General features: G+C 32.4%; 1 protein-coding gene across 2 annotated transcripts; it reads right to left on the bottom strand.

Annotated features, from left to right (window-relative positions):
- Positions 1 to 615: 615 nt before the first annotated feature.
- Positions 616 to 27,389, bottom strand: Task6 (TWIK-related acid-sensitive K[+] channel 6). 2 transcript variants are annotated; one of them, XM_076408146.1, is made up of 8 exons: positions 27,189 to 27,389; positions 20,106 to 20,323; positions 13,965 to 14,121; positions 11,949 to 12,074; positions 10,561 to 10,765; positions 9,098 to 9,271; positions 6,567 to 6,733; positions 616 to 3,918 (listed from the first exon to the last, which is right to left on the bottom strand). In XM_076408146.1, the coding sequence occupies exons 2-8, from the start codon at positions 20,230 to 20,232 to the stop codon at positions 3,786 to 3,788; spliced, it is 1,089 nt and encodes a 362-aa protein (XP_076264261.1). In that variant the 5' UTR covers positions 20,233 to 20,323; positions 27,189 to 27,389; the 3' UTR covers positions 616 to 3,785. The 2 variants fall into 2 exon arrangements, with proteins under 2 accessions (XP_076264261.1, XP_076264262.1); XM_076408147.1 differs by having other exon boundaries at positions 27,146 to 27,280.

Raw genomic sequence — 27,389 nt, 5'->3', positions numbered from 1 at the left:
GACAATGACAACTTACGATTTAAAAATGGCGAATAAAATTGGAAAGCTTCACGATCCGGGAATTTTTATAATTTTAAACGAACTTCGTACGTAATTCTATTTTTAATCTTAATTATCATGATTTTTTTGTTAGTTTGGGAAAAACGATAATGAATGTATCCTTATTCGACGTTATCTGACGTGAACAGTAAATAATGCAAGAGAAACTTTCAGCATCTACATTTAGCTTGATCCCAAATTGTTTTATCTTTATCTAAATTGTTTTTTTTAGGAATGCCATTTTTTCTGATATATCAGACAGTTGGAATGTTTTTTAGTCACATATTATATAATAATATCCTGAAATATCGCAACAAAACTAAACAGAAATAAAATTCGTTTTAATTGAAGCCACAGAGCAAATAGAGATTCAACTTTACAGACAACTCTGTTTAGGATTTTAACTTCCATTATGCTGATTATGCATAACTATGCCGATTGGTTTATTCATTCAGTATATTTAAACATTTTTATGCGTTTATGACCAAATTTTAATCTAAACTAAAATTTATAAATTGATCTAAACTAAAATACAACAATATGTTTCCAATTTGTATTTCTATATATATTTTTATGTTTTTAATAAATTTGTTTCAGAAATTAATTTGTTTTTTATTGGTCAGTATAATGTAACGTCAGAGCACGTAATTCGTAGTACGTCGCTAAACTTTTTAAGAATTAACCTAATCCCTTTCAGAACTAACCAATTAAATTGCTCGAATGGCATTTGAGTTGTCTCTATATTACTTTATGGTCGAGGGTACCTAGAATTGACATTGACAATTAGCGAATAAATGGTGTGTGCTTTTTAATGCTTTAACATTCTTTTACCTCATTAATCCATCTAAAAATATAAGGTATACATAATTAATAATAATACTTTTACTTAATATATTGGAAATTATATAGTGTTGATTTTGTATAATCAGAACTTGAATGATATTTCTGTACAGATATGTTTTAGGTTCAGAATAATTCAGATTGAAATATTCAGATTCATTCGTGTTCCTTTCAGGTTTTCGCATTTTATTTCTGTTCAGTTATTACAGATATCGTTGTAAACTTATTAATGATAATTCGATAATCAAACAAAAATTTAACAAGTAAATATTGAACGTGCGGTATTTGTCAAAGTATTACGTAAAATTCCCTTCAATAACAATAATTAACCTTAAATCTAGAATATAAATCAGTCGAGGACTTGAGCTATCCACTGTAGCAGAAAAATGGCGCTTTACACTTATTAATATTAACATTATTATTATTATTTATTTATTTATTTATTATCATAAGAATACCGTTATGGTTTATGAATGTGTTTTTATATATGTTTAATAAAAGAAAACCGTTTGAATGCTTGCGAACAACTTACAACTAACCAACATTCAAAAAGTTTAGGTAATGGTAATGTACAATCTACAACAGACGCAAATAAAAGTATGTTGGGCATAGGTTAAACATACCATTTGTACTAAAACACTATTAACTTATTATGGTGTAATTGTAAGGAAATACAACATTCACAACTCAAAAACAGGTCAAAATTTTGCTTATTATAAATAAGAATTTGAAAGGTCCTTGGAAGTGTATCCCACCCGCTAAAACAGCCGTCTCATGTCATTAACAATAGGGATGAGGAGAAACTATCGATAGATTTGTATTTTATCGATATATCGATATTTCTTATAAAATATCAATATTTCTTACATGACATCCATCAGTTTTCTTCCGCCTACCGCTGTCAATGCTTTTAATAATGATTGACGTCAAATATGTTGTCAATTATAGTTTGTAAAAATGTAAAATTAGTTTTAAATTCAAAGTGGATTTCTTCTTCTCATTTTAATCTAGCTAAAAGAGAGACACGTAAGCGAATCAGCCTGTATGGGGGACCATGTTGCCAAATATTTGCAAAATTCTTAAAAATATGAGTGATAATAATAAGAGGCAATAAATCGGCAAGCGTTTTGGCGCTATGATCGTTCTGATTGTATCTATTTGGTAAACGTCAAAAATTTGACGTGAGTCAGCTGTTTTTTGGACATGCTATATATCTTGACCGAAATATATATGTATATATATATACAAAGTAGGTTTATTACAAGAAATGGAATGAGAATAAATATAGGATGGACAGATTTGTTAAAGGAATCTAAAGAATTTTTTTGTTACTGCGGAAAGAGATACAAATTGTAATCGCTTGCACATGCGTACAAAATGTAATACTGACCAGGCCTGTCCAACAGCTTTATTTTCTTATATTATGTTCTAATTAAAGTTGTTTGTTATTTGTGAATTGTCATTATTTCGTTGTTATAGCCAACTATAAAAATATTTAATATTTAATATCGTTATCGTATTTTCTGCTAGTTGTAGACCGTACATGTACCACATTTTGGAAGGTGTGTCTGGTAATATATTCAGCATACAAATTAACACAGTACACAATGTGATTTCGAGAAACTTACGGTGTGGACTATACATGTTCAAACAAACCCACCACCAAGACACACCCTCACTGTTAGAGTGAAATAAATCCCACCGCATTGAAAATCGCCTAGAAATGTCCCAACTCGATGATCGAGTACAGTGGAGAAACCCGCGTTAAAAGGTTCAATTTTTTAAACTATTTTATAATTCGTTTTTATTAAAAGACTTTTTATATGTTAGATTACAATGTATCACAGTTATCATAAATTAAAGATCAATCTTTTATTCCGTGTATACGGATAGAATTTGGGTAGTCGCTGATACTATAACATTCAATATCTGTTGGTTATGTATGTTATAAGATAATGGTGTAATGAACACTGGTGTAATGAGTTCAACTTTATATCACAACAGTATTAATCTAAGGCCTCATACACTGAAGATAGACTTGGCAGTTTTAATATACAACAATATCAGGTTATTGTATTTTGCATTTATATTATCTTAATTAGATCTTCCAATACAACAGTCAACATATGTTACAAATGACGTCGAATATACTGCCAATGAAGAATTACAGAATATTATTGTATTTTAAAGCCCAACTGAATATGCGACAACATTACGACGTTTTGACGTCACAAATTCAGATGACGTATGTATAAAATAACTTTGAATGGATAATATATTACTTGGATATACCTAAAAAAACGTACCTAAAATTCTTTCTCATAGGTGGTGTGCAAGAAGAGTTTAATATTAATATAATAAAACTATTCTAACCTACAAAAATATTGTGGCTGTTTGAGTAATTTAAGTTCTTTGGATATATATGCATTAGATGTACTACAGTATTAAAATAAATTGTATTTGATAACGTTGTTTTTGTTTTTGCAACGTTTGTTGCGGCAACGTTGCATTACAAATTTTAACGTGCATTGGCTGTTTTATTGGAAGAATAATATATTATTTGTCATTCCAGGAGTTAAACTAGATTGACATTAACTATTTAAATAAAATAATTAGATTTGTCAACATAACCTCACTTTCGTGAAAAATAAATTGCGGTTATGTTTATGTCGATAATTTTATTACGATTACTGTCTATTCTGCAACCATATTAGTGAAATATCGCGGTGTTTGCGTATGAGACCTTAGACGAGCCGATGTGAGCAATTAACGTAATCGAAATTGATAACGATTCGCGGTAACCCGTAAAAAGATTCATCTCAACTTACAACTATGGCTGCGATCAAACTAGGTAACCTAATTATCACATTGAACAACGTAGGGTTCGTTCGAACAAATGGAGAAAGTCAAATTGATGCCCTATGATTGGGGTAGATCGCTGGTGGTGGTATCACTGGGCCCTGCGGAAGATGCAACTCGTGCATAGGCAACACCGGTAGCAGGTGCCTGATTTGAGTCGGGGATCTTCTCACTGTGAACCTGAGGGATGGGTGTGGCGTGAATACCGCGAGGTTCTAGTGTACATTATTCGGTTTAGCGTATGCGCAGAATCGGCCATATGGCGCTCTGTTTTCGACATACAATGTGCATAATCGGATATTTTAAAATGTACTGTTGATCGAGTGAAAACAACAAAATATATAGAATATTTAGGTTTTCTGATGAGTTAATAACTCTATAACAATAATATTTAAATTGTGCTATTCGTAGTGTTTATGGAAGAACAAACAAAGTGCCGAATGTAAGGTTAAATTTTTAAAAGCAAAAATATTCAAACAGCATCTATATTGTTTATTGTGGGAATATTAGCTGTCAGATTTGTAACAAAACACATAGATGGCGCTACTAGAATTAAATCCATATGTTTTTTACTTAGCAATAAGTATCCAAAGATACGTGTATTAATTTGGCAGCTGCCGGATTATTAGTTTGTGAATTATAGAATTTTGAGTGAAGCAACTTTTATTATTATGAAAAAAAAATGGATAAAAAGGAATTTCGCGTGTTGGTAAAATATTGGTTTTTGAAGGGAAAAATACAGTTGAAGCAAAAACTTGGCTTGATGCTGAGTTTCCGGACACTTCCCCAGGATAATCAACCATCAAGGATTGGTATGCTAAGTTTAAACGTGGTGAAATGAGCACCGAAGATGGCGAACACAGTGGACGCCCAAAAGGGGTTGTTACCGACGAAAACATTAAAAAAATCCACAAAATGATTTTGAATTACCGTAAATTGAAACTGAGTGAAAAAGCAGACACTCTAAGGATATCAACTGAACGTGTACATCATATCAATTACGAATATTTGGGTATAAGAAAGCTCTGTGTAAAGTGGGTGCCGCGCGAGCTTACTTCTGACCAAAAGTAACGACGAGTTGATGATCGGAACAGTGTTTGAAGATGATTAAGCGTAATAAACCCGAGTTTTTGCATCGATATGTGACAATGGATGAAACGTTGTTCCATCATTTCACTCCGAAGTCCAATAGACAGTCATCCGAGTGGACTGCACACGATGAACCCGCTCCAAAGCGTGAGAAAACGCAACAGTCGACTGTCAAGGTTATGGCGTCTGTATTTTGAAATGCGCATCGAATAATTTTCCTTGACTACCTTGAAAAAGGAAGGACTATCGACAGCGACTATTACATAGCGTTATTGGACCGTTTGAAGGACGAAATCGCCGAAAAACGGCCGCATTTGAAGAAAAAGAAAGTGCTGCTTCACCAAGACAATGCACCGTGTCACAAGTCAGTTAAAATGAAGGCAAAAATCCATGAATTGGGCTTACAATTGCCTCCAGATCTGGCCGCCAGCGACTATTTCCTGTTATCAGATCTCAAAAGAATGCTCGCTTGGAAGAAATTTTCTGGAAGAAAAGAACTAATTTTGCCAAAAAAATGTATTTTACTATGATACACCGGAGACTTTTCAATTGACCTGTTATGCACTGCAAAAGATTTGAAAGAAATAATATACAATTGTACTAGAAGTAGAACTATCATTAAACTATAATCTATTCGTTTTAGACTAGCAGATGTAGAATAGGTTAATCAAAAGCTGAATAGACAGTTCAGTAGTTAATTCATTGATCGGGTTTGTTCATCGAAAATAGTAGCAAAAATTGCAATAACTGATAAAAATTAGACATTTACTGAGTAGTAAGACATTTACTGAGCGAAAGTGACATTAGAACCAGAGAAGAAATTAGATAGGAATTTGCACGACGCAGAAAAGTGGAATGATACTCCGAAATAATAAAAAAATTACTAATAAGAATTGGGCTGGATCGAACAAAGAAAACAAAACATTAACCATCAACGACACCCTAATGATCTAATGACTATATTTTTATTATTATATTTTTATACAAGAGAATAGGCTAATAAGTTATTGTTTTGCAAAAATAATAATATATTGACTGGACACTTCTTTTAGGTGAAAACTACGATGGTCAAGAAGATAAAGATTTTGCTTTGAGATAGATGAATGAATTTTTTTTTGTAAGTAATATTAGATAATATTACCTTTATGAGACTTGATAAATATATATTTCAATATGTTATCTATATAAATATGTTGTTTTTCACTCCGTTATATTTTTCTCAGATTTTTGCAATAAAATGTTCTAATAGGATATGACTTAACATATTATATTCAAATGTTTAATAATTTTTATTTACTTGATACTTTTAGAACGCTTCCAATTATTAAAATATGAATTTAATTCCATACTTAAATATTACATTCGTATTTATTTAGAATGGTGGTAGTTAACTTTATATATTTCACAAAAAAAAAGATCATTTCTCATATTACTATCTTTGCTAGTCCCACCACTTAAAGAAATATTAGCACTTTCTTTACTAGAGCAAATGTTTGATTATAGCTTTCTAATTTTATGAGGCTAATCGAGGAATGATATACAAAAAATAGACTAACATTTTCAACACTAGTTACAAAAGTAAGTGTATGCGCTTGCGCAGAGCTTTTCAAAAGAGCGCTTGTTCCCCGAGGCTTATAGTTAGACTATTAGTTCATACAAATGAAAATGCGCATGCGCCAAACCGAAAATATCCTTCCCCCTCCTCTTCTTTTGATTGTTGTATGGCGGTTTTTTCTTACCTGTGTCTACTGTTCGTTGGTATACAACTACAAGGACAGGAACAAACTGAGGTACCGTCGATATCTATGGAAGTAGTTTCTGTACAGTGGTGACCTAATTGACCGCTTAGAATGGAGCCGTTGGCTGTGATTACGTCACCTTCTAATCTGACAGCGCCAGCTAAAGCCTACAATTTAAGATGTTAGTTTTACTCTTGTTAGTAGTTATTTAGGTAACAATACAATACAGGTAAATATAATATATTGTAAGATTAAGTAATATCTTGCTACTACACTTTGTAACTTTTTTTATTGTTGCCTCAACACATAAAGTCTATTCAAAGTTCTTTGTACATACGTCATCAAGATATTTAATGTATTGCCTGCCGCAATTTGTAAATTCGTTTTAGAATCGGACAATATTTTCCTTCTCATTTTATTCTAGTTAAAAAGAGACACAATGCTGTCTGATTGGTTCGAATACGTAAACTAATGAGCCTGTCAAAGTCGTCCGGTTGTCAGACCAGAAGAGGTTATAACTCTAACCTATAAACCATTGTGACAGTATAATTAAATGTAGTTTTTAGATGAATTATAATGTTAAAATAAATTATATTTGATAACATTTTTGTTCAATTATTTTATTTGGATTAGAATTTTATTGTATGTGAAGGCCAAACTGAACTAAAACTCAGAGTTGATGCGGCAACATTGCGACGTTTTGATGCCATAAATTTAGATGACGTAAGTCCAAAAAATAACTCTGACTATATGTATTGATGACTGCGATGGTAATTCTATATGGTTAGGATCATAAAGTATTATAAAATAGAAATAACATGTAATGAAACGTAATAATATCAAACCTATAAATTAATTTTAAAGGATTACAACAGATGGCGTTACTGTGTCTAAAATCGCTTCATGGTTAAAGCCCCACTGACAGGCTCCACTTATCAGTAGTTATTCTTTTCATTCAGTCATTTCGTCGAAGTCCGAAAGTATCCAATTTTAATTTCAAGCGAGTTTTTCTTTTTAGCTCAATTTGAAGAATAAGGAGCTTCGACAAGGGGTTCGAGAAAGACAACAGAGACTGTAGTAATACATAAATAACGCTTTTAAATCATATATTAGATATGCTTAGTACATTCTTAATTTACGAATTAATTTTGTATTACTGTCCTGCGTTCCTTCTAGTACTTGTACTGCTTTGCTATGTTGCTGCGATTTACTAACCCTTTATTTCATGCTTTAAGGCGAAATCTTGGATAACTTTCCATGGGTTCAAACTGGCTTTTATCAATTGACTGACAAACCAATCTTTTTGATTTTAGGACAAATGGAGGGTATATTCCGACTAACCAGTACGGTTCGTCGATTTTGAGTCTGATTTGCTCTACTTTTTGTCAAACATGATATTTCTAATTCAACTAACCATCAAGACAGATGCCTAGGTATTTGACTGATTCTACTTGAGGAGTAGAGCATCCATCAAGTGATATAATTAAGTTTTTGTCATTTCGCCGCAACATTAACGTGTATAGATTTGGATCTGTTAAGCTGTATTTTACAGTCTCTAGTCCATTTGCAGATCTTGTTGACGACCACTTGTACTTTTTCCACAACCTTAGGGTTATATGTATTGCCATAATACATGTGTCGTCGGCAAATGTTCCAAGTACCGTTACTTTTGTTGTTGGGACATTGACAGTGTAGAGCAGAAAAAGAAGTAGTTCCAAGACACTACCCTGTGGAACTCCAGACAAAATAGGTTTAAGTACTGAGAATGCCCTTTTATATGTGACTCATTGGGATTTTTGTTCGAAAAGATATGACTTCAGCACTTGACAATAGTTCTGCGGTAGCAATCTGCTACGTATCGTGCTGATTAGTCCCAATGTAGTACTCGGTTAAAAGTTTGAGAGACGTCCAGAAATATTGCAAGGCAGTATTTCTTTCCTTCAAATGCTTTTTTAACAACAGCTGTTACCCTATGCACTTGGTCCATGGTTGAATGGTGACTCGAAACTGAAAATCTGGCATTTTTATAGGTGGTTTATGATGTTTTATTTGAAATTTCTCAAATAAATTTGATATCGTAGATCGCAACGAAATAGACCTATAGAATCCGACTTGTTCTACCGCCTTCTCAGGTTTATTATTATTAACCATAATTATTTGAACCACGCTAAGATATTTCGGAACTATATATATATATATATATATATAAAATATGTAGGATTGAGGTTGCTATCAATTTCTATTATTTTATATATAAGTACACATACTTATTTTAGAGACACTGTGGTATAAATTGAAAATGTTTCATTTTGTGCCTAGTTTATCACATCAGTATCTTTAAAATTAATTCTCCCATTTCTGTTCACCATACTAAATATATCCCAAAGAAGAAATTTGTTATTTTTCATTAATTTTTTAAAAAATGTACAGGCATATAGAAACACGGACCTTTTATTTAATTAAACCACTCTTTTTCACAAACAAAAACAAGTTAAAAATTTAATAACAACACGTTCAAATTTTTTTCTCACCTGGATCGCTTGTGCTTCATCCCTTCGCTCATCCTCCGTGTTCATCGTGACAAACCTCAACACCAATAGATTTAGGGACGCGGCTACTATAGCCAAACCGAACAGAATAAAGATGAGCGAAAACATGACGTACTCCGGCTTCTGGCTGAGAGCATTGTCCTTTTGGAGTGCCACCTGAAAAGTAAAGAGACACTTGTCAGTTTTTCCTTTCCATGTTCGTATCGGCGCATCGACCAAGAAAAAAGCCAAGCAGGTCGAGTGCGGAACCTACCAATTGATTTATAGATTCTTGAATTTTTTAATGAATTTTATACCTGTGTTTGTTCGATTTATTTGTAATTGTTAGTTCGTACGATGTCATAAAAACTTGTGTCATCTTAAACCAATAAATATGATTAAGCATTAAATAAATAAATCGTGTGAAATAAAAAACAAGGAGATAATTAAAGAAATTGTTGTTTTTAAAGTAATATAGAGCCAATGTTTGGTGATCACCATGCATAGAACAGCCTTCATTCGGAAAACTTCGGCAGTTTCCGCCTCATTTTGCGACGTTGCCATCTACAGGCAAACTGGTGAGGTATCTGATGACTAGTTTGTTTATATCTGATATAAACTTAGTATTTATATTATTTAGTTTCCGTATCATGTGTTTTCTCAATATAACAATATTTTACATATACTGTTATACTATCCGAGTTTATTAGTTAATTTTTAAGTAGCGTTAAGAGTTATAGTTTCGAATATACCGTTTTTATTCATTTATTTTGCATAAGTAGTTAAGTATTCTACTGTTATTTATTCTTGCATCGTGCAGCTGTGAATTTTGTTAAACCACCGAACCATTCACCATTTTGGGGAAATTTCATCCAGGTGAGTACCTATTCTGTTATTTATCTTAAATTTGCAAATTGGATTCAATAGCTAAATTATTATATTTTAGATAAAATTGAGTCTATGAAAATAAGTTCACAGATATGTCACTCGATGTACTTTGTGTAAGACAGAAAATTAAACAAGAAATATTGAAACTTGAGTCGATTGAACATTTTGAAATGCTTTTTTTTCTGTGATAAAATATCATTTTAAAATTCAATATTTATAATGAGTTTTTGATATTACTTTGTGTTTTATTTTTTTATATTTACTTTACTTTATTATAATTTGTGTAATGTTATTTCAAAATTTAATATTTGTTTAAAAAAATCTTGATATTACTTTTAATATTTAGTATGTGACACTTGTCCCAATAAACTTTTTAATATTTAAAATTGAATCTAATAAAAAATTGTATTCTATATTTATTATATTCTTGAAATGGACATATAACTTACAAGAACTGGCAACGTGGCCAAATCAAATTTAAGTGCGCATTGAAGACGTCCCTGTGAGTAGATTCCTGCTATTCTAGTGTGTGTGTGTGTGTACGTGTAAAATGTCGTTTTTTTTTATGAATGTCTTACCATGTCTCCAAATCCTATGGTTGTAAGTGTGATGAAACAATAATACACAGAGTCGAAATAGCTCCATCCCTCGTAGCGCGAAAATGCCGCGGCGCCACCTAGTATCGTTAGCGATGATAAAAAAGTCACTACGCATATTAAGTCCAATTCTGATGCCGTCGTTTGTTTGCAGCTTAAGGAAGACCGAACTGATCTGATTATAACACTAAAACAAAAGAAAATATTAATATTTCGTAAGTTAACGGAGTTTATATTATTATTGAACAATTGAGAAGATGACATTGAAAGTATTGCCTATAAAATATGCTAGTTTGGGCTTCAGCCTACTCAGCCTGCTGATAAATCCGACACTGGCGTGAGCATAACGGACACGTAATATGGGGCATCGACGATGACTCGCAACACTTTATTCTGGAACCTCTGGAGGATGTCTATGTCTATGTAGATTTGCTAGTAGTACCCCACAGTTCAATGCCATAGGTCCAAATGATCCTAAGTACTGACTTATACAGCAAAACCTTGTTATCTAATATAATTTAGATTTACGCCCTATCAGCCAGTACATTTGGTTTAGTTTAAGCCCAAGAAATTTGCGTTTTGTAACTATATGCTTTTTCTATGTCAAACGTCGATCGAAATGCATTCCCAGATATTTAACGTTGTCTTGTTGGAAGTTTATGATTATTCAATTTTACTGAGGGACCTGTTCTTCTATAAAGGGTGAATGTCACATGGGTAGGTTTTGTCTCAATTGCTTTGATACGCCACGTTTTCAACCACAATTCGACTGTGTTAAGATGAAGTTGGAGGTTTCTTGTGGCTGATATTGGATCCTCGGGTGATGATAAAACCGCTGTATCGTCAACATATGATGTAACAGTAGTATTTCTTGAGGTCGGTAGGTCAGGTGTATACAATAGATATAATAATGGGCTAAGAACACTGCCCTGCGGAACACTCGAATATATTGGATGTAGGTCAGTATATTCGTCATCCTGTTTAACGATAAAATATCTGTCTGTGAGGTGCGATTTCAGCAGTTGAAAGTGCATATGGGGCAAAAGCTTTTTCAATTTAACATGCAGTCCAGTGTGCCACACCTTGTCAAGAGCCTAGTTAGTTCAGCCTTCAGATATTAGGTTAAAACTAGGAGCTTTTTTAGAATTGATTTCTTTATGTATTGTTTGTTTCACTTCCTTAACAGTAAATTTTTCATGTGGCAGATCCATTTGAATCGGAATGGTAAGAAAGTCAACCATTAATATAATTTAAATAATTAAATATTAAAGCTATTTAATATTTGACGTCCCAATAATCCGTAAAATTTCATTATGTACCCTGCAGGGTATTTTACTAACTTGCATCTAATTAACACTACGGCGACCTACCTGCTAAGTTTATTAACTCTTTCACCGATGCTCTGGAACATAACGAGTCCTAGTGGAATTCCAATCATGGCGTATACCATCGTAAACAATTTGCCGGATACGGTGCTAGGAGTAGAATGACCATATCTGCAACAAGAAAGTTAATAGATTCCTGGGTTTTGCTTTAGGAGTGACCAGGCAGAAAGTAAGTATTAAATTGCTGGTTTGTAGAGTTTCGATATCATATGTATTAAAATTTTTATTTTTTATTTCGATCATGAGATTGATTTTTAATAAAATATAACCGAGAATGTTATGCTAGAGAATGTTTTCCTTTAAAAACCAAATACCTATTTGTTTACTCTTTATCCTTTCGGATTCTTGCTTTAATCGATGCTCCCGGAGAAAAAATAAAAACCTACAATGGGTGTTTAGAGTAACGGGATATAACGAAGCATTTCTTGATGTAAGACCTTTAAAGGTGGCTTAATAGCGTTCAAAGGCACCTAGTATCACAGTTCATGGTGCAAGGCCACCAAAGGCGGACTGAAGTTGCTGTGAATTAACATAGTTTACTGGAATTTGAACGGAAGCTTGCAGTTCAAGTTGAAGAGCAATTCCAAATCTGAATTTAGAGGCGCCAACAGTTGGGAAAACATTGTATATAGGGCATATCATGATCATTTGGATAAAAACAGTACTACTCAGATATTCATATTATTCTATTCAGAAAATCAAAGGTAATATTATAAAATGTATAATCTATATATATAAATGAATCGTTGTTCGTTAGTGTCGCCAAAACTCAAGAACGGCTGGGCCGATTTGGATAATATTGGTCTTCAATTATTTGTGGAAGTCCAGGTAAGGTTTAAAAGGTGAATAAGTATGAATATGCTCGAAATTAAGAAAAAACAACCATTTTGTTTTACTTTGATGTCGAGAATCGAATCCGACAATCGACGTGCGCGAGAACTTTCTTAACTTCGGTGATCCTTTGTTATAGTGACATTTCAAATTATGTGCTTTTTTTGTTGATTTTTTGTGATAGTGACACTTTACTGCTAAGTGCGCGAGAACTTTTCTCACTTTGATTAATTACAATTTACGATGCTGAGGAGAAGACGACCTGACTTAGTTCGTTACAGTCAATCCAATGTGCTACCTCACGTGCCGACCGCACTGATGACCAGGGAGAGGCAGATCAAGAAAATAGTCGTATTGCTATATCAGAATTGCGTTCTTTAGATAGTGACAATGAAGTAGATAGGCTTAGAATGCAACGAGTTCGTGCACATCAAACACAACAACAGCGACCACGACATAATGAAATTGAGCTATCCCGCAGACACAGCGCTTATGTGATTCTGGAACCAGCTGCATTCCACTATGACGCGGCAATAGATTATTGTGCATCAACCATATTAAGTTATCAAAGATTTCGCCTTAAAATATGAAATAAGGTTGCTAAATCACAGCAATAGCTACTGGGCAATATATATATATATATATATATATAATATATATATATAATATAATAATCCCGTGCTCGTCTTACCACAGACAGTTACCGAGTACACCACAGAATAGTAATAATAAATTAATTTGTATGTAATGAATAAAAAAGCTTCGACGAAATAACACATACTGAAGGACTGTTAGTGAAGGTTTCATACCATCTGTTGATCACTTACTGGATAAGTAAATATAGGGCTTCCTTCAAGGTAAATAAAACTGACCAGTTAAAGTGTATCTTATTGACGATTAAACTATATTTTACCACCTTCATAATATTATACACATATAGAAACAAGTAAAGGCAAGACTCGTTTGATATTTTGTTCAATGAACAATGGCAAGGAGTATTTATGTATCCCATTCATGGTGAACGTTTGAAAGGCCCCAATTTTGAACGGGCGGACTTCGAAAAGTGAGCCGTTTCGGATCCATCTTTCGGCGTGTAAGTAATTGAGTATAATGAAGCCGGGAAGAAGAGGCGAAGCTAAATAATTGCTTAATATTCCATTATGAACGTACCCTATTGTTGTTAAGACGGTGGTGGCGTAATAAAAGGCCCCGGTGAATTTCCATTGCTGGCCAGCTCGGTGCGGTTCCGATTTCAGCACGACGGTTTCCATTATTCGGAAGTCTTCGTCGCTTATGTTGTATTTGCGCCGGATAATTACATGAATTTCTGAAAATAAAAACGTTCCACGTTATTTAACGATTATCTATTTTATTAGGCTACTGCAGATGTGGATGCTTTTAAATTAGTGGTACTGTAGGATGGATAATATGTGGCGTGGGAACATACTACAATTTTTTTAGGTGGAAAATTTGCTGAAAATGCAAGACAGCAATAGTCATCACGAACGGTATAAAGCATTGACAGAGAACTTCGTAAGGTATTAACTGATTTAAGACAAAAACATCCACAAAATGAAAAATCAGAAGAGTACAGTGTTAATCAATGACTGTCCAATACCAGGCAGTACTCAAAACAGGATTATCAGCCGATGGTTTTGCTAATCTAGATCACAAGCCACCGTGTCATAACAATATAGTTAGTCTATTGTTTCTTATGTTATTATAGCCTAGATTAAAAAAAAAATATTTATTACATCGCTACTAGTCATTGCCAAATAACCTACAATTTGTCTTTATAATAACTTAAATCTATAGACCGTTCAAAATAGTGAACTCACGTCATCTGAATTGATGACGTCAAAACGTGGCAGCGTTGCCGCATCAACTTTCGGTTTTAGTTCACTCTGGCTTTGATATAGGACAAAATTCTAATCTAAATAAAATAATTAAACAAAACTACTGTTTTCAGATGTTTATTTATTTTTACACTATATTACGTATGCAAATATTATCAAAAGACTTGTTTATACGGTTATAATAGTTTGTAGGTTAGGTTTGTGTTTTATTATATTTATATTGAACTTTTTTCCACACCGTCTATAAGTTAGTGTTCTAGGCGCATTTTTTATATAGTGGTATTTCCTGGGGGCCTAATTCACTTAATTAATAAAGATTATTAGAGATTAGAGAGCATATTTACCTTTTAGGTATATTTCTGTTTTCCTTCGGTATGGTGTTTCTATATACATATTTTTTGATAAAACTAGATTTAGTCACAGTATTTAACCAAGGACCATCAACAGCGACTATTACATAGCGTTATTGGGCCGTTTGAAGGACGCAATCGCCGAAAAACGGCCGCATTTGAAGAAAAAGAAAGTGCTGCTTCACCAAGACAATGCACCGTGTCACAAGTCAGTGAAAATTATGGCAAAAATTTATAAATTAGGCTTCGAATTGCTTCCCAATTCACCGTATTCTTCAGATCTGGCCACCAGCGACTATTTTCTATTCTCAGATCTCAAAAGAATGCTCGCTGGGAAGAAATTTTCGTCGAATGAAAAGGTGATCGACGAAACTAAAGCCTATTTTGAAGCAAAGCACAAATCGTACTACAAATAAGGCATCGAAAAGTTGGAGGGTAGCTATAAGCAGTGTATCACTCTTGAAGGGAATTATGTTGAATAAAAAAAACTAATTTTGCCCAAAATTGTGTTTTACTATGGTAGGCTGGGGACTTTCCAATTGAACTGTTATTCAAACAGTGTTTGCATTGTTCTTGTTTGTTTTTAAAATATTGAAAGGGTATTTGTCTCTTGTTGTTGCAATATTTCTTTTTTTAGATGCGTTGTTGATGTCTTCATTTCTAATGTACCTTTCGGCGTTAACTATGCCGCGAAAAACTTTGTTTTGATAAGTTTAGATCTAGTTAATTGTGAATCCTTTATGAAATCCCTTGATTGTATATCGTACGTCAACATTAATTTCAACATTTGCTTGTATAATAATAGTTTATTGTGGAGTGTTATATCTGATTGTTGTTCAAGCACTTGCCACATCTTTTTGAGCCTAATACAAAGTTCTTTTGATTTCTTTCGAACATGCTCTTAAAATAAAATTATGTTGAAACTATTTGAAAATTGTCCTTCATGTATTTTTTTTGAATAACCCTCGTATCTGTTCAAACATACAATATGTGTACATTTCATCTTAATAGCCTTAAATGAACTCATAGTAGATATTTGAGCGATATCAGCTTCGAGGCTAATCGTAATATCGTTTAGGTTTGAAGTTTTTTTTCTCCTCGAAAAGTTTTCCACTAAATAAAAGAATAATTAACCAAGGATTAGACGCGAGACTCCGTCGGATTAAGGGCTGTATTGCGGAGATTAGCTTCGCCCGCTTGTACAGGTAATTACAAATAATTTTAATTAAAACAAGGGCTTTGTATCAAATTCCGACAACACAAATTAAACAATCCTCTACTAATAAGCTAAATAAGTTTTTACCAGGGAAAAAAGGACTTGTAGGTCGAACGGAATGCTCTAAAGGTGATATAGGGGACCAACTCTGCTTGATTATTAATAGCTTCTTAATCTTGGTCTTCTCAAATTGCCTTTTAACAAACTAGAAGGAAATTAGATGTCATCATGTCTAGTAGGTGGCCAAATTGTTAGGGACAGTACTCGTATTTATGTAATTTATACTTTAATATATATGTTTGAATAAATTATGTTGTTTTTAAACGATTTTTTTTATCTTAAAGAGTTAGTGATATCATTATTGTTGACTTTGTGAAGTGGCAACACAGTAGTATGTATAGTCATTGTCTGTTAAAATGCGCGCTTTGCAGTATTGTTTTTCTATTATCTATATATTAAAATTTCATTCTTTTTAACCAACTTTTGTGTCTAAAATAATCAAAAGGTTCCGTATAGTAACAATTTTGCTATGGTTCGACGCGATTACCCCGCCTTTTCAACTTTTCAGTATGAATAAGGCTTTGAACACGTCTCCAACGAAATGTAGAGTGATACAAACGTTGTTACTGCACTCCACATATTCCCAGAGATAGACAGCAATTATTTCTGTAATTAAAATTAAAATTGATAATAAGAAGCCCATTGAGGCAAATCGTATTGGAAAATGTGGCAGAAAAATAATCATCATATCTTGTACCGTTCAAAAAATCGGAAAGAACTGCCTCGAAAATCGTCAAAAAAAAAGAAACCTCTTCAATGGACTAGACAACGTCGAAATATGACTATGCAGACTGAAGTAAAGTATAACCTTTTTGAGCAATATAATTGGTCAATAACGATTTTCTAGTATTAATTTTGTTAATCTACAGGTGTGCTTTTCTGACGAAACGACTTTCTAAATTTTGATTGACAAAGTTTTTTTGTAAACTAATTGCACGCCGATTGTCTTGTAGAGAGGGTTAAACATCTGCTTAGAGCCATGATATGGTATGTTATATCACCCAAAGGCCTATACATTGAAAAGGGACAATGAAACAAGATCAATAAAAGCGAGTACTACAATTGCAGATCAATGAATGGTTCCCTGACAATGACAACTACATTTTTATGCATGATTCAGCACCGTGTCCCAAAACCACACGTATTACTGCATATTTGGCGGAAAAAAAACCACTGTTTTGCCTTGGCCAGGAAATTCACCATGAATCCCATAGAAAGCACGTGGGAACTCACCAAACTGGCGATTGCAAAAGAAGTGATTACAACCAATTGAAACTATCATCAGATAATAGTATCACAACTTCAAACTCCAGGAAGTTGCGAAAACATATATTGAAACCATGCCCCGACGCTTAGAAACTTTTAGAGCAGGAAAGAGTGGCATCACTAAATGTTAAAATTAATTTTAATCTCTTTTAATAATATTAAAATTACTAAAACGTAGATTTAAACATGTTCTGTTTGTTTTTTTCTTGTAGTTTTTATGATCTCAAAAAATTACACATACAAAAGAATATATATAACAAACCCTCAACTAATCATGCGTTACAGAAATCCAATTAAACTCGAAAATTAAATATTCTCAATATTGTCCCTAATTATTTGGCCACCCACTGTATATAAAATCTTGCTCATGTAAAACCAGATTAACGGAAGACATTTATTTATACATGTATTAATTTACGTTTCGTAAATTTATTTTGTGATTTGGGCTAAAATATTTCAATTGTTTTATTTTATAACCTACAGTGGTTCGATTATCTGACATGATACACAGAAAATTCTTCCAAATACTACCGAAGTTAATCTATAACAACACTGTATTAAATATAAAGGTGTAATGTAAAACGTTATTAACTTTATACCGTTTTCTGTTAATGTCATTATAAATAAAAATATAAATTTTAAAATTAAGCTCAATCAACTCACAAAAAGATCACTAAACTGGTTATACATATTAGTTTCTTTTTTATTAAATAAATTCAAATTAAGTTAATTAATTTAATGAAAGCCTTACGTTTATATTCTTAATATTTTTGAAAATTATTTTGAAAATTAAATAAAACGAGAAAATAAAATTCTATAATGAGATTATTTCTATTTTACTTACTGTTAATTATATTTTGGTATAAATATTATTATTAATTATATTGTATTCTAGATGTTTTTAATATATAAACTCGAAACTTTCATTTGTAAAATTTGACAATTTCCGTTTGTAAAAATGTAAAATACGTTTTAAACTCGGAGCGGATTATTCCTTCTCATTTTATCCTATTAAGAAGAGATAGAGAAGAAATTTAAAAAGAGATAGAATACTGTCTGATATGTCGGAACATCTATCCGAATCAGTTTATGAAATTCGATTTGGGTTTTTACTGACGGGCCATGTTGCCAAACGTCTGTAAAACTCTTTAACATATAAGTGATAATAATCCAACTTACAATTTTTAGCGGATTATTTTTACCGAAACCGTTGATGATGTATTCACATCATAAATGTTGATGACGTGTATCTGCTGTTTTATCAGACGGGCTATAGTTATTTTTTATGAAAAATGCATTTTTTATGCTATGCTGGAATATACTCTGATATTATTCGCAGCGAAAAAAGTTTCTCATTAATGGTTTTCGAAGAAAAAGTTCTATAGAGAGTATCGAACTTTTATTTTGGGAATTATTATCCCCGATCATCAATAGAATTTTGCGTGGAAATATAGAAGTGAAGAATTATCGATATTGTTAAAAATAAGCATATTAGGTAAAAATGTTATGTTCGGATATCTTCTTAGATGTAGCAAAAGCCTGCGATAAGGTATGCCATTACGACCTTGTTCATAAGTTTCATAAAATTTTACCGAAACAACACACTGAACTATTAAAATCTTTCATTACAGCTAGATTTCAGTTATTATAAAATTAAGTTTAAAAATTTTAGGTTAGTCGACAACAGTCAACTAGTAACAATGTAATAAACAAATTTAAAAATTCATGTCGACATTATTTATTAGCCGATATATCGATAAAGCGATATTATATGTATTGAAATCGAACTATCGAATTTTTTAAAACATCGATACATGGGAGTATCGATATTTTTCTTCGCATCCGACATTCCTACTTTGAGATCGTAAAACTGTTTCCAATTTATTATGCCTTATCACATATTGAACAAGTTAGGCGGACCAGAGAGGCATGGTACTAGGTGTACCGGAAAGTCATTACCGCATTTTCTAACAGATGCCGCTATGATTAAGTTTATAATGTTATGATTTGACACATATATCAATTTATTATACTGAAATCAAGCTTCAAAACTATATATGTTATATTTCGTGAAAGTAATACCGTCATAGATTTATACCTTGTTGAAAATGTCAAGTTTCGTGCCTGAAAACTTGCATTTGCTGATTGAAGATACAAAAACATCCAAAAGATTGGAACTTGGGTGATCACAATCACAGGTAAATGGAAAATCAAAAAATCGTGTGTAATACGCCATACTCTCCAGACCTTGCCTCGCTCGACTATCAACTTTTTGCACCAATCGGACACGCGCTTGTAGAGGAAAAAGGTTGCCCAAGGTTGTAGAGCAAATGGTTTTGCCCAAAGGAGAAATAGTTCTTTTTTGTCCAAAGGAGAAAGAAGGTGGGCAAGATGTATAGAATTAAATGAGAAATACTATGAATAAATACATTTTTTTATTTTTACTAAGAATCATGTAGTTTTTTCCGAAAAAAACCGGCAATGACTTGCCGGCACACCTGGTAGAAACGTTCTACAAAGAACAACCGTACTAATATTCTGATAAAGGGGCCGAATACTTTACCTTGCAATACGATTTTTCGCTTGCTTTCGGTTTCGGACTCGAGGGCGTCGAAGAAGGCGGCCCCCGTCAGCAGGTACGTAAAGGTGCACACGATCAGTGATAGGGTGCGAACGTTTTGCTTCTTCATTCTCTAGCACGCCGCATACTGGGGCCGGGGGTCCCGCGCTGCTAGCTGCCCCCCGCGGGTCCCCCTTGGGGCCTCAGCCACATGTCGCTTCCTGAAAAAAAAAACAGATTTATCAATCATCTATATATTAATGGGCCTAGCGAAAATTTTGCATCCCTTTTTGAGGAAAACGGGGACACCTGGAGTCGTGAAATTTGACATGGTTAAAGCTTATATAGAGGAAGCATTTTTAGGCGTAAAATTTTTGAGTTATACGCATTACAGATAAACAACAATGAATAATCGTCAGATCGGTGATACAAAGTATATTAGGCTCCGACCGACGCGGTGCCAGCTCCAAGTCTTATACGGTAGATTATTTGTCGTTTCTGTTAAAAGTAAATCAACTACGGATGCGTAATTCTTAAAATCATAATCTGGCAACGTTGTAGCCGAAAATTTTGGAAGGTAATTTTGAATCGGGAGTTAAATCCCTACATGTTACATATGGGGCAATATTAGAATGAAAAGTGAATGGGTTAAAACATTTCAAAATCTCCTTTTCACCAACAAGGGTTTATTTGGACTGGACCTACAGTTTAACGTGGGCTCCGAGCCACAGTCCTCGGCATTAAGCCTACCGACTGGCAAGTGATCAACTTAGAAATAATCCCAGAAGACATCCGGTCTTACCCAGTCTGGTTACTGGCGTGACTGGGATCATTTTCCATGTCGGATTTTACAGTCTTGCCTAGGACAATCACACATTTTAAACAATCCTAAACATAAATTTACGACCATGCCCCAACAGGATTAGATATCGCGACTATCGCAACAGTAGGTGGACCGTCCTGTCGCCTTTACCAATGCGCCAACCAAGTCGCCTAAAACATTTTTAAACGAAGTTATTTAATTTTAAACAGTGTTATTTTCGTTTGTTCCAGTGCTGTTGGAAAGTTTCATCCCAACATAAATTAATAAAATTCGAGAATAACAAGAATAATCTGTCCTGACGGTTGACAAAATTTTGAGGATAAAGAAATCAGCTTTTTATTTCATTTTATGTTTGGTGAACAGATAATAGCTAGGAAAAATTGTTCTTGCTTAAGTACTTATGGTAATTGATATGGTTCTAGAGATATGGTGGTAATTCTAAACGTTATTAAGGTTTTTCTGTAAATCTTAGTGGTACTAACTTCTGATTCATTTCAGGTTTCTTTAGTAAATACATTTCTTAACAAATACGTTAATTTTTGCATCAAGAGTTAAAATGAATATTGCAAAGCATATTAACAATTTTAAAATCGCTACCACAAAACCGGAAATGTCTATTTTGCAAAAAAATAAACTTTATTCTCTCGTTACTTTATTTTACTAAACCTAAACTGCCAACTGCCAACCGTTCTTTTTAGTCGGAAACATATTAAAACACAAATACTATTTAATTAAATCTTGCGCAAAGTATAGTGGTTAATCAAAATGTATTTTTCAATAAAAAACAACCATTAAATTTTTTATGTATTATTTTTATATTTTAGTACCAATGCTTACTCAATAATACTAGTACTTATTATTAATAATATAAGAGTTTGATGAGTAAATTTTTAAAGTAAATAAAAAATTTCAACGTTTATATTTTTTTGGTCTTATTTTATTTTCTGGCACATTAGGAACATTCCAAAACAAATCCAATATTTGCGGTTCTTTAGATGTATCATTAGATGGAAAACTAATTTTCGAGATTTGATTCCGTCGCTAGACCTTAGGAACTTTGAGAGACGAAACATCAGGATGAGAAAATCGATTAATGATACGACGTTTTGCGACAGTCGACAACACGGATGTCTCAACAGGTTTATGCATTTATTTTTGTGTAGAAACTTTACTGTCAACTAACAAGATTAATTTAGGCTTCACATATTGACAGTTATATTAGTTTTGTTATAAATTAAATAGTGAAGAATAACTGTGTATCAAAATTTAGAATAACGGAAAGTAAATGAATTTATGTATGCTAAGTTTAGACGTGGTGAAATGAGCACCGAAGACTGTGAACGTAGTGGACTCCCAAAAGAGATTGTTACCGACGAAAACATTAAAACAATCCACAAAATGATTTTGAATGACCGTAAATTGGAATTGAATGAAATGGCACACACTCTAAAGAAATTAACTGAATGTGTACATCCCATCATTCACGAATATTTGGATATGAGAAAGCTTTGTGCAAAGTTGGTGTCGCGTGGGCTCACTTTTGACCAAAAACAACGACGAGTTGATGATTCGGAGCAGTGTTTGAAGATGATAAAGCGTAATAAACACAAGTTTTTGCGTCGATATATTACAATAGATAAAACATGGCTCCATCATTTCACTCCGAGGTCCAATCGACAGTCATCCGAGTGGACTGCACACGATGAACCCACTCCAAAGGGTGGGAAAATGCAACAGTCGGCTGGCAATGTTGTGGCGTCTGTATTTTGGGATGCGCATGGAATAATTTTTATTAACTACCTTGAAAAAGGAAGGACTATCAACAGCGACTATTACATAGTGTTATTGGACCGTTGGTAGGACGAAATCGCCGAAAAACGACCACATTTAAAGAAAAAGAAGTGCTGCTTCACCAAAACAATGCACCGTGTCACAAGCAATTGAAAACGATGCCGAAAGTCCATGAATTGGGCTTCGAATTGCTTCCTCATCGACCATATTCTCCAGACCTGACTCCCAGCGGCTATTTTCTGTTCCCAGATCTCAAAAGAATGCTCGTTGGGAAGAAATTTTCGTCGAATGAAGAGGTGATTACCGAAACTGAGGCCTATTTTGAAGCAAAGGACAAATCGTACTACAAAAGTGGTATCGAGAAATTGGTCGCTATAATCAGTGTATCACCCTTGAAGGTTATTAGGTTGAATAAAAAAAACTAATTTTGGCAAAAAAATGTGTTTTACTAGGCCGGGGACTTTTTAATTGACCTGTTAAATATTTTCGTGGACTGTTGTTGGGTTTGAAAGATTGGATATAAGGATGCAGGGCACCAAAGAAAAAACTTATGTAATTTCAATTATTACATAATCTCTCAGATAATTAGAGTTTACAAAGGCTGATATAACACATTCAGCAATCTATATGAATTCAAACAAAGAAAACAGGATTCAAAGCATTGAAATCAATTTCAATAATTTGTATTTATTTATATAACCGCGACAGTAAAGGCGACAGGACGGTCCTCCTACTACGCCAGTCTTAATGCCGAGGACCGTGGTTTGGAGCCCATGTTAAACTCTAGGTCCAGTCCAGATAATACCCTAGTTAAAAAAGAATAAAAAAAATATTCCCACTTATGTATACCTTCAGGTAGTTAAGATACACAAAACTTGGTTACAACTTTATACATGATATATTGTATTCTATATCAACATTATGATTATAGTATACCTAAATTGTTAAAAACTATTCTTCCTAGGTTGGCAAAACTTTAAAACACAAACAGTGATAAATTGAAAAATCGCACAAAGTTAAATGGTATTACAGGCAATTATGCTAAAAATGCAAAAATAAATAAGGCAATGTGAGCAGAGTTTGCATAGAAACCGAATATGTTGAGGCAAATATAAGAACTTTATACCAATCAATGCAATAGCGTCATAATAGGGTCTTTTTAAAGGTTGTTAAAATTGCTTTTTTATTGAATTTACGTAAAATATCAAAAAGGCCTGACCTTCGAACCCCAAGTATTCTCATGAGTATTGGCCACGATTGGAAATCACTGTCTCTATAGAGAACTGTATTGGAAAAAATGATTTAGCAATTCTACAAATGATGATATTAATTCACGTTTCATTATCATTTTAAAAAACACTTTGATATATATACAAGAAGATTAAAGTTTTAATGAATTTTTACTCACTTAAGTTATGTTAAGTATTTATGTTCTGTTTTATATTGATTATATACTATTATTATTTGTTTTTTCCTTTTAATGCATTGATATATCAGCTCTTTGAGATTATTGAATGTTATTTCCTTAATATTAGAGTAAAATTAAAAAATAGAATTTGGAGCTGGTAAAGATATTTGTAAAGATATTATACTCACAGCATCATGGGTTTGTTGGAAAATGTTTCTTGTAATTCCAAATACTGATAATAATTGCAAGTTAGTTTTTACTAAGGGCAAATTAAACATTTTGACTTGTGATAAGGAAAACACCGTTGAAACTTTAATTTTCTTTCCAACAAAATGGTAGTCTATATTTAGTTACTTTCCTCTACTAAAACGGAGACAGACTCTGCAGCAACTAATACAACAGCAGACAATAAAAAATATGAAATGTTTGTGTGTTTATACTTTTACACTTTACAGTTTACATGTGATCTCTTATGCAGGTATATGACAACATATATAACACTAAATGAAGATAAAGTACATCCACCTTATCCATTTTCTGTGGAACTACTATTATTTGCTTATATATCTTTAGAGAATGATAAAAAAAATTAAATAAGGTGCAGCCATGTTCTCGTGGGATTCAAACTAGCGACTATCACACTAATAGGAGGACCGTCCTGTCGCCTTAGTTATATATATAACCACTGCTTAATATTTATTCGTTACAACGACAAACGCCAAAGTCAATAAACTAATATACGTTAAAACATCGCTGATAAACCAATCCATAAGATGCCACCGTAATACGGGACTTTTTAACGAATTTACGTAAAGCATCAAAAAAGGTCGGATATTTTTCGAGCCTACGGGACTCTCCCGAGTATTGACGATGAGGCCTCCTCTTGAAAATTACTGTCCCTACGGAGAATTTTATCGAAAAAATATATATGGCAAAAGCCTTCGATGCCTCAACTTTGAGGAAAACGGTAATACTGTATTTGTTGGAGTTTTTTTTAGGAAAAAAGCAATAATATCAACTAAATACAACCACAAATACAATATAAATATTCTTTTAGGGTTTTTTTTTATATAATACATAATATATATAATATAATATAAAAATCAAAAAATGTAAACGTCAAAATTAAACTGTAACCTTCAAAAAATAAAATTTTTAACTCAAAGTTCTTTAATTGACTTTCAAATAATAGATTGATTGAGGTTATGTTTGCATTTATATATTTCAGAAGAGGTGGTTATACTATTTTGTGTGCTATACTTAAGGCTCAATTTATAATTAAATTGTAATAAAATAAACTTATTTGGTTGAAAAAAAATATTTAAGAAGTGTTTCAAAATAAACTATATAAAGAAAAGATGCATATAGTGTGAATACATTATAGAATCATACTAAATGAAATTATGAATAAAATATAAAATAGAACAGGGGAAAAAAATTATAAATATGAGTATAAACAAAGACGATAAAACAAAAATTATACTATAAAACTCAAGTATTTAATATACAGGGATGCTGTAACAATACGATTTTGTTTAATATAATAAACGAAGCAAGCAAGGGCATAAAAGAGTCAATATATTTCTAGTAAAGGAATTGAAAAATTCATTCATTTCCATAAATTCATTAATTCCCTAAATGTTTACAGCTTCTACTATAAGTGTTCCTATAATCTAATTTGTTTATTTTTTTGTGTTAATAATGAATGATACTAAACGACAATTGCAAACAACGACAACGATAAATAGTTGATAATAAATATCAATAAAACCAAAATACACAAAAAACTAACATCATTAACGAATAGTGTCATATATATATATATATATATATATATATATATATATATATATATATATATATATATATATATATATATATATACATTATATATTATGAATATTTAAATATAGGAAAGAATATATTAATACCACATACAAAAGGTCTATCATACTATATGAAATTACGAATGAAGAATAAAATACGCAATAAAAATAAAACAATTATAAATATGGATATAAAGAAAAACAAAAATAAGACTATAAAACTTTTTTAATCAGAATTCAATATGCAGGGTTTTGCAATTATATGACCTTGTTTAAGATAATAGAAGAAGCGGAGAAGATAAAAAGGTAATATATTTCTAATAAAGAAATAAAAAAAGATTTAAGTATTACAGATAGTCAGAAAAAGTAAAGGACAAAGGTTTTGGAATAATTATATAATAAACAATAAACAGAATAATATAATAAATAGAAAATTAACGGCCTATTAATTACATTTTATAGTTTATAACCTTATTTGTTTGACTTTTTTTGTGTAAAAACGTAATGATACTGAACGAAAAACGAGAGAACAACAAGAAATAGTTGATAATAAAAATGGAGAAAACCAAAATACACAAGTGTTATAGTGTATTGTGATTTGGTTAAAAATAATTTAGTATTTAAATATAGGAAAGAATATATTAATACCACATACAAAAGGTCTATCATACTATATGAAATTACGAATGAAGAATAAAATACGGAATAGAAATAAAACAATGATAAATATAGATATAAACAAAAACAGAAATAACACTATAAAACTTTTTAAATCAGAATTTAATATACAGGGCTTTTACAATGATGGCCTTGTTTAAGATAATAAAATAAGCGGAGAAGATAAAATGTCAATATATTTCTAATAAAGAAATAAAAAAAGATTAGTATTACTGATAGTCAGAAAAGCTAAAGGATAAAAGTTTTGGAATAATTGTAATATTAAATATTAATAGTGTTGTCACTAAATAAATAAATAAGTGGTCTATTAATTATGTTGTTGTTTATAACCTTATATGTTTAATGTTTTTTTTTGTGCAAAATTGTAATGTTACTAAACGAAAACGACGAAAAAACGAGATAAAAACAAGAAATAGTTGATAATAAAGATGGAGGAAACCAAAATACACAAAAAAACCGAACATTGTTAATAAGTAATGCCGTCAAGCTGTTCTGACACAAAATCACTGCGGCTTACTTCGTCGGCATTGTCAAAGAATAGGATAAATCTCGGCCCATACCTCCTCAACGTGTTCACATCCAGAAAAAACACCACTGTCCACGCGAACGGCACTAGTGTTCGCACTAATCCCCGCTGAAATCGGTCATGACGAACTGCAGCAGCCGAATGGATGGGATACGGTAATAATAGTTTGGCCGATCTATATTTAGCGTGGATCTCAAAAGGGCAACGTCGACCCGTCGGCTACGGGATCGTATCT

The sequence above is a fragment of the Rhynchophorus ferrugineus genome, unplaced genomic scaffold (genome assembly GCF_030347505.1).
Source record: "Rhynchophorus ferrugineus isolate W39M unplaced genomic scaffold, kcgeb_rfMv2 rfM6, whole genome shotgun sequence".
NCBI classification, from domain to species: Eukaryota; Metazoa; Arthropoda; class Insecta; order Coleoptera; family Curculionidae; genus Rhynchophorus; species Rhynchophorus ferrugineus.
The sequence above is the reverse complement of the archived record's forward strand: the minus strand, read 5'-3'. Positions and strand labels throughout refer to the sequence as shown.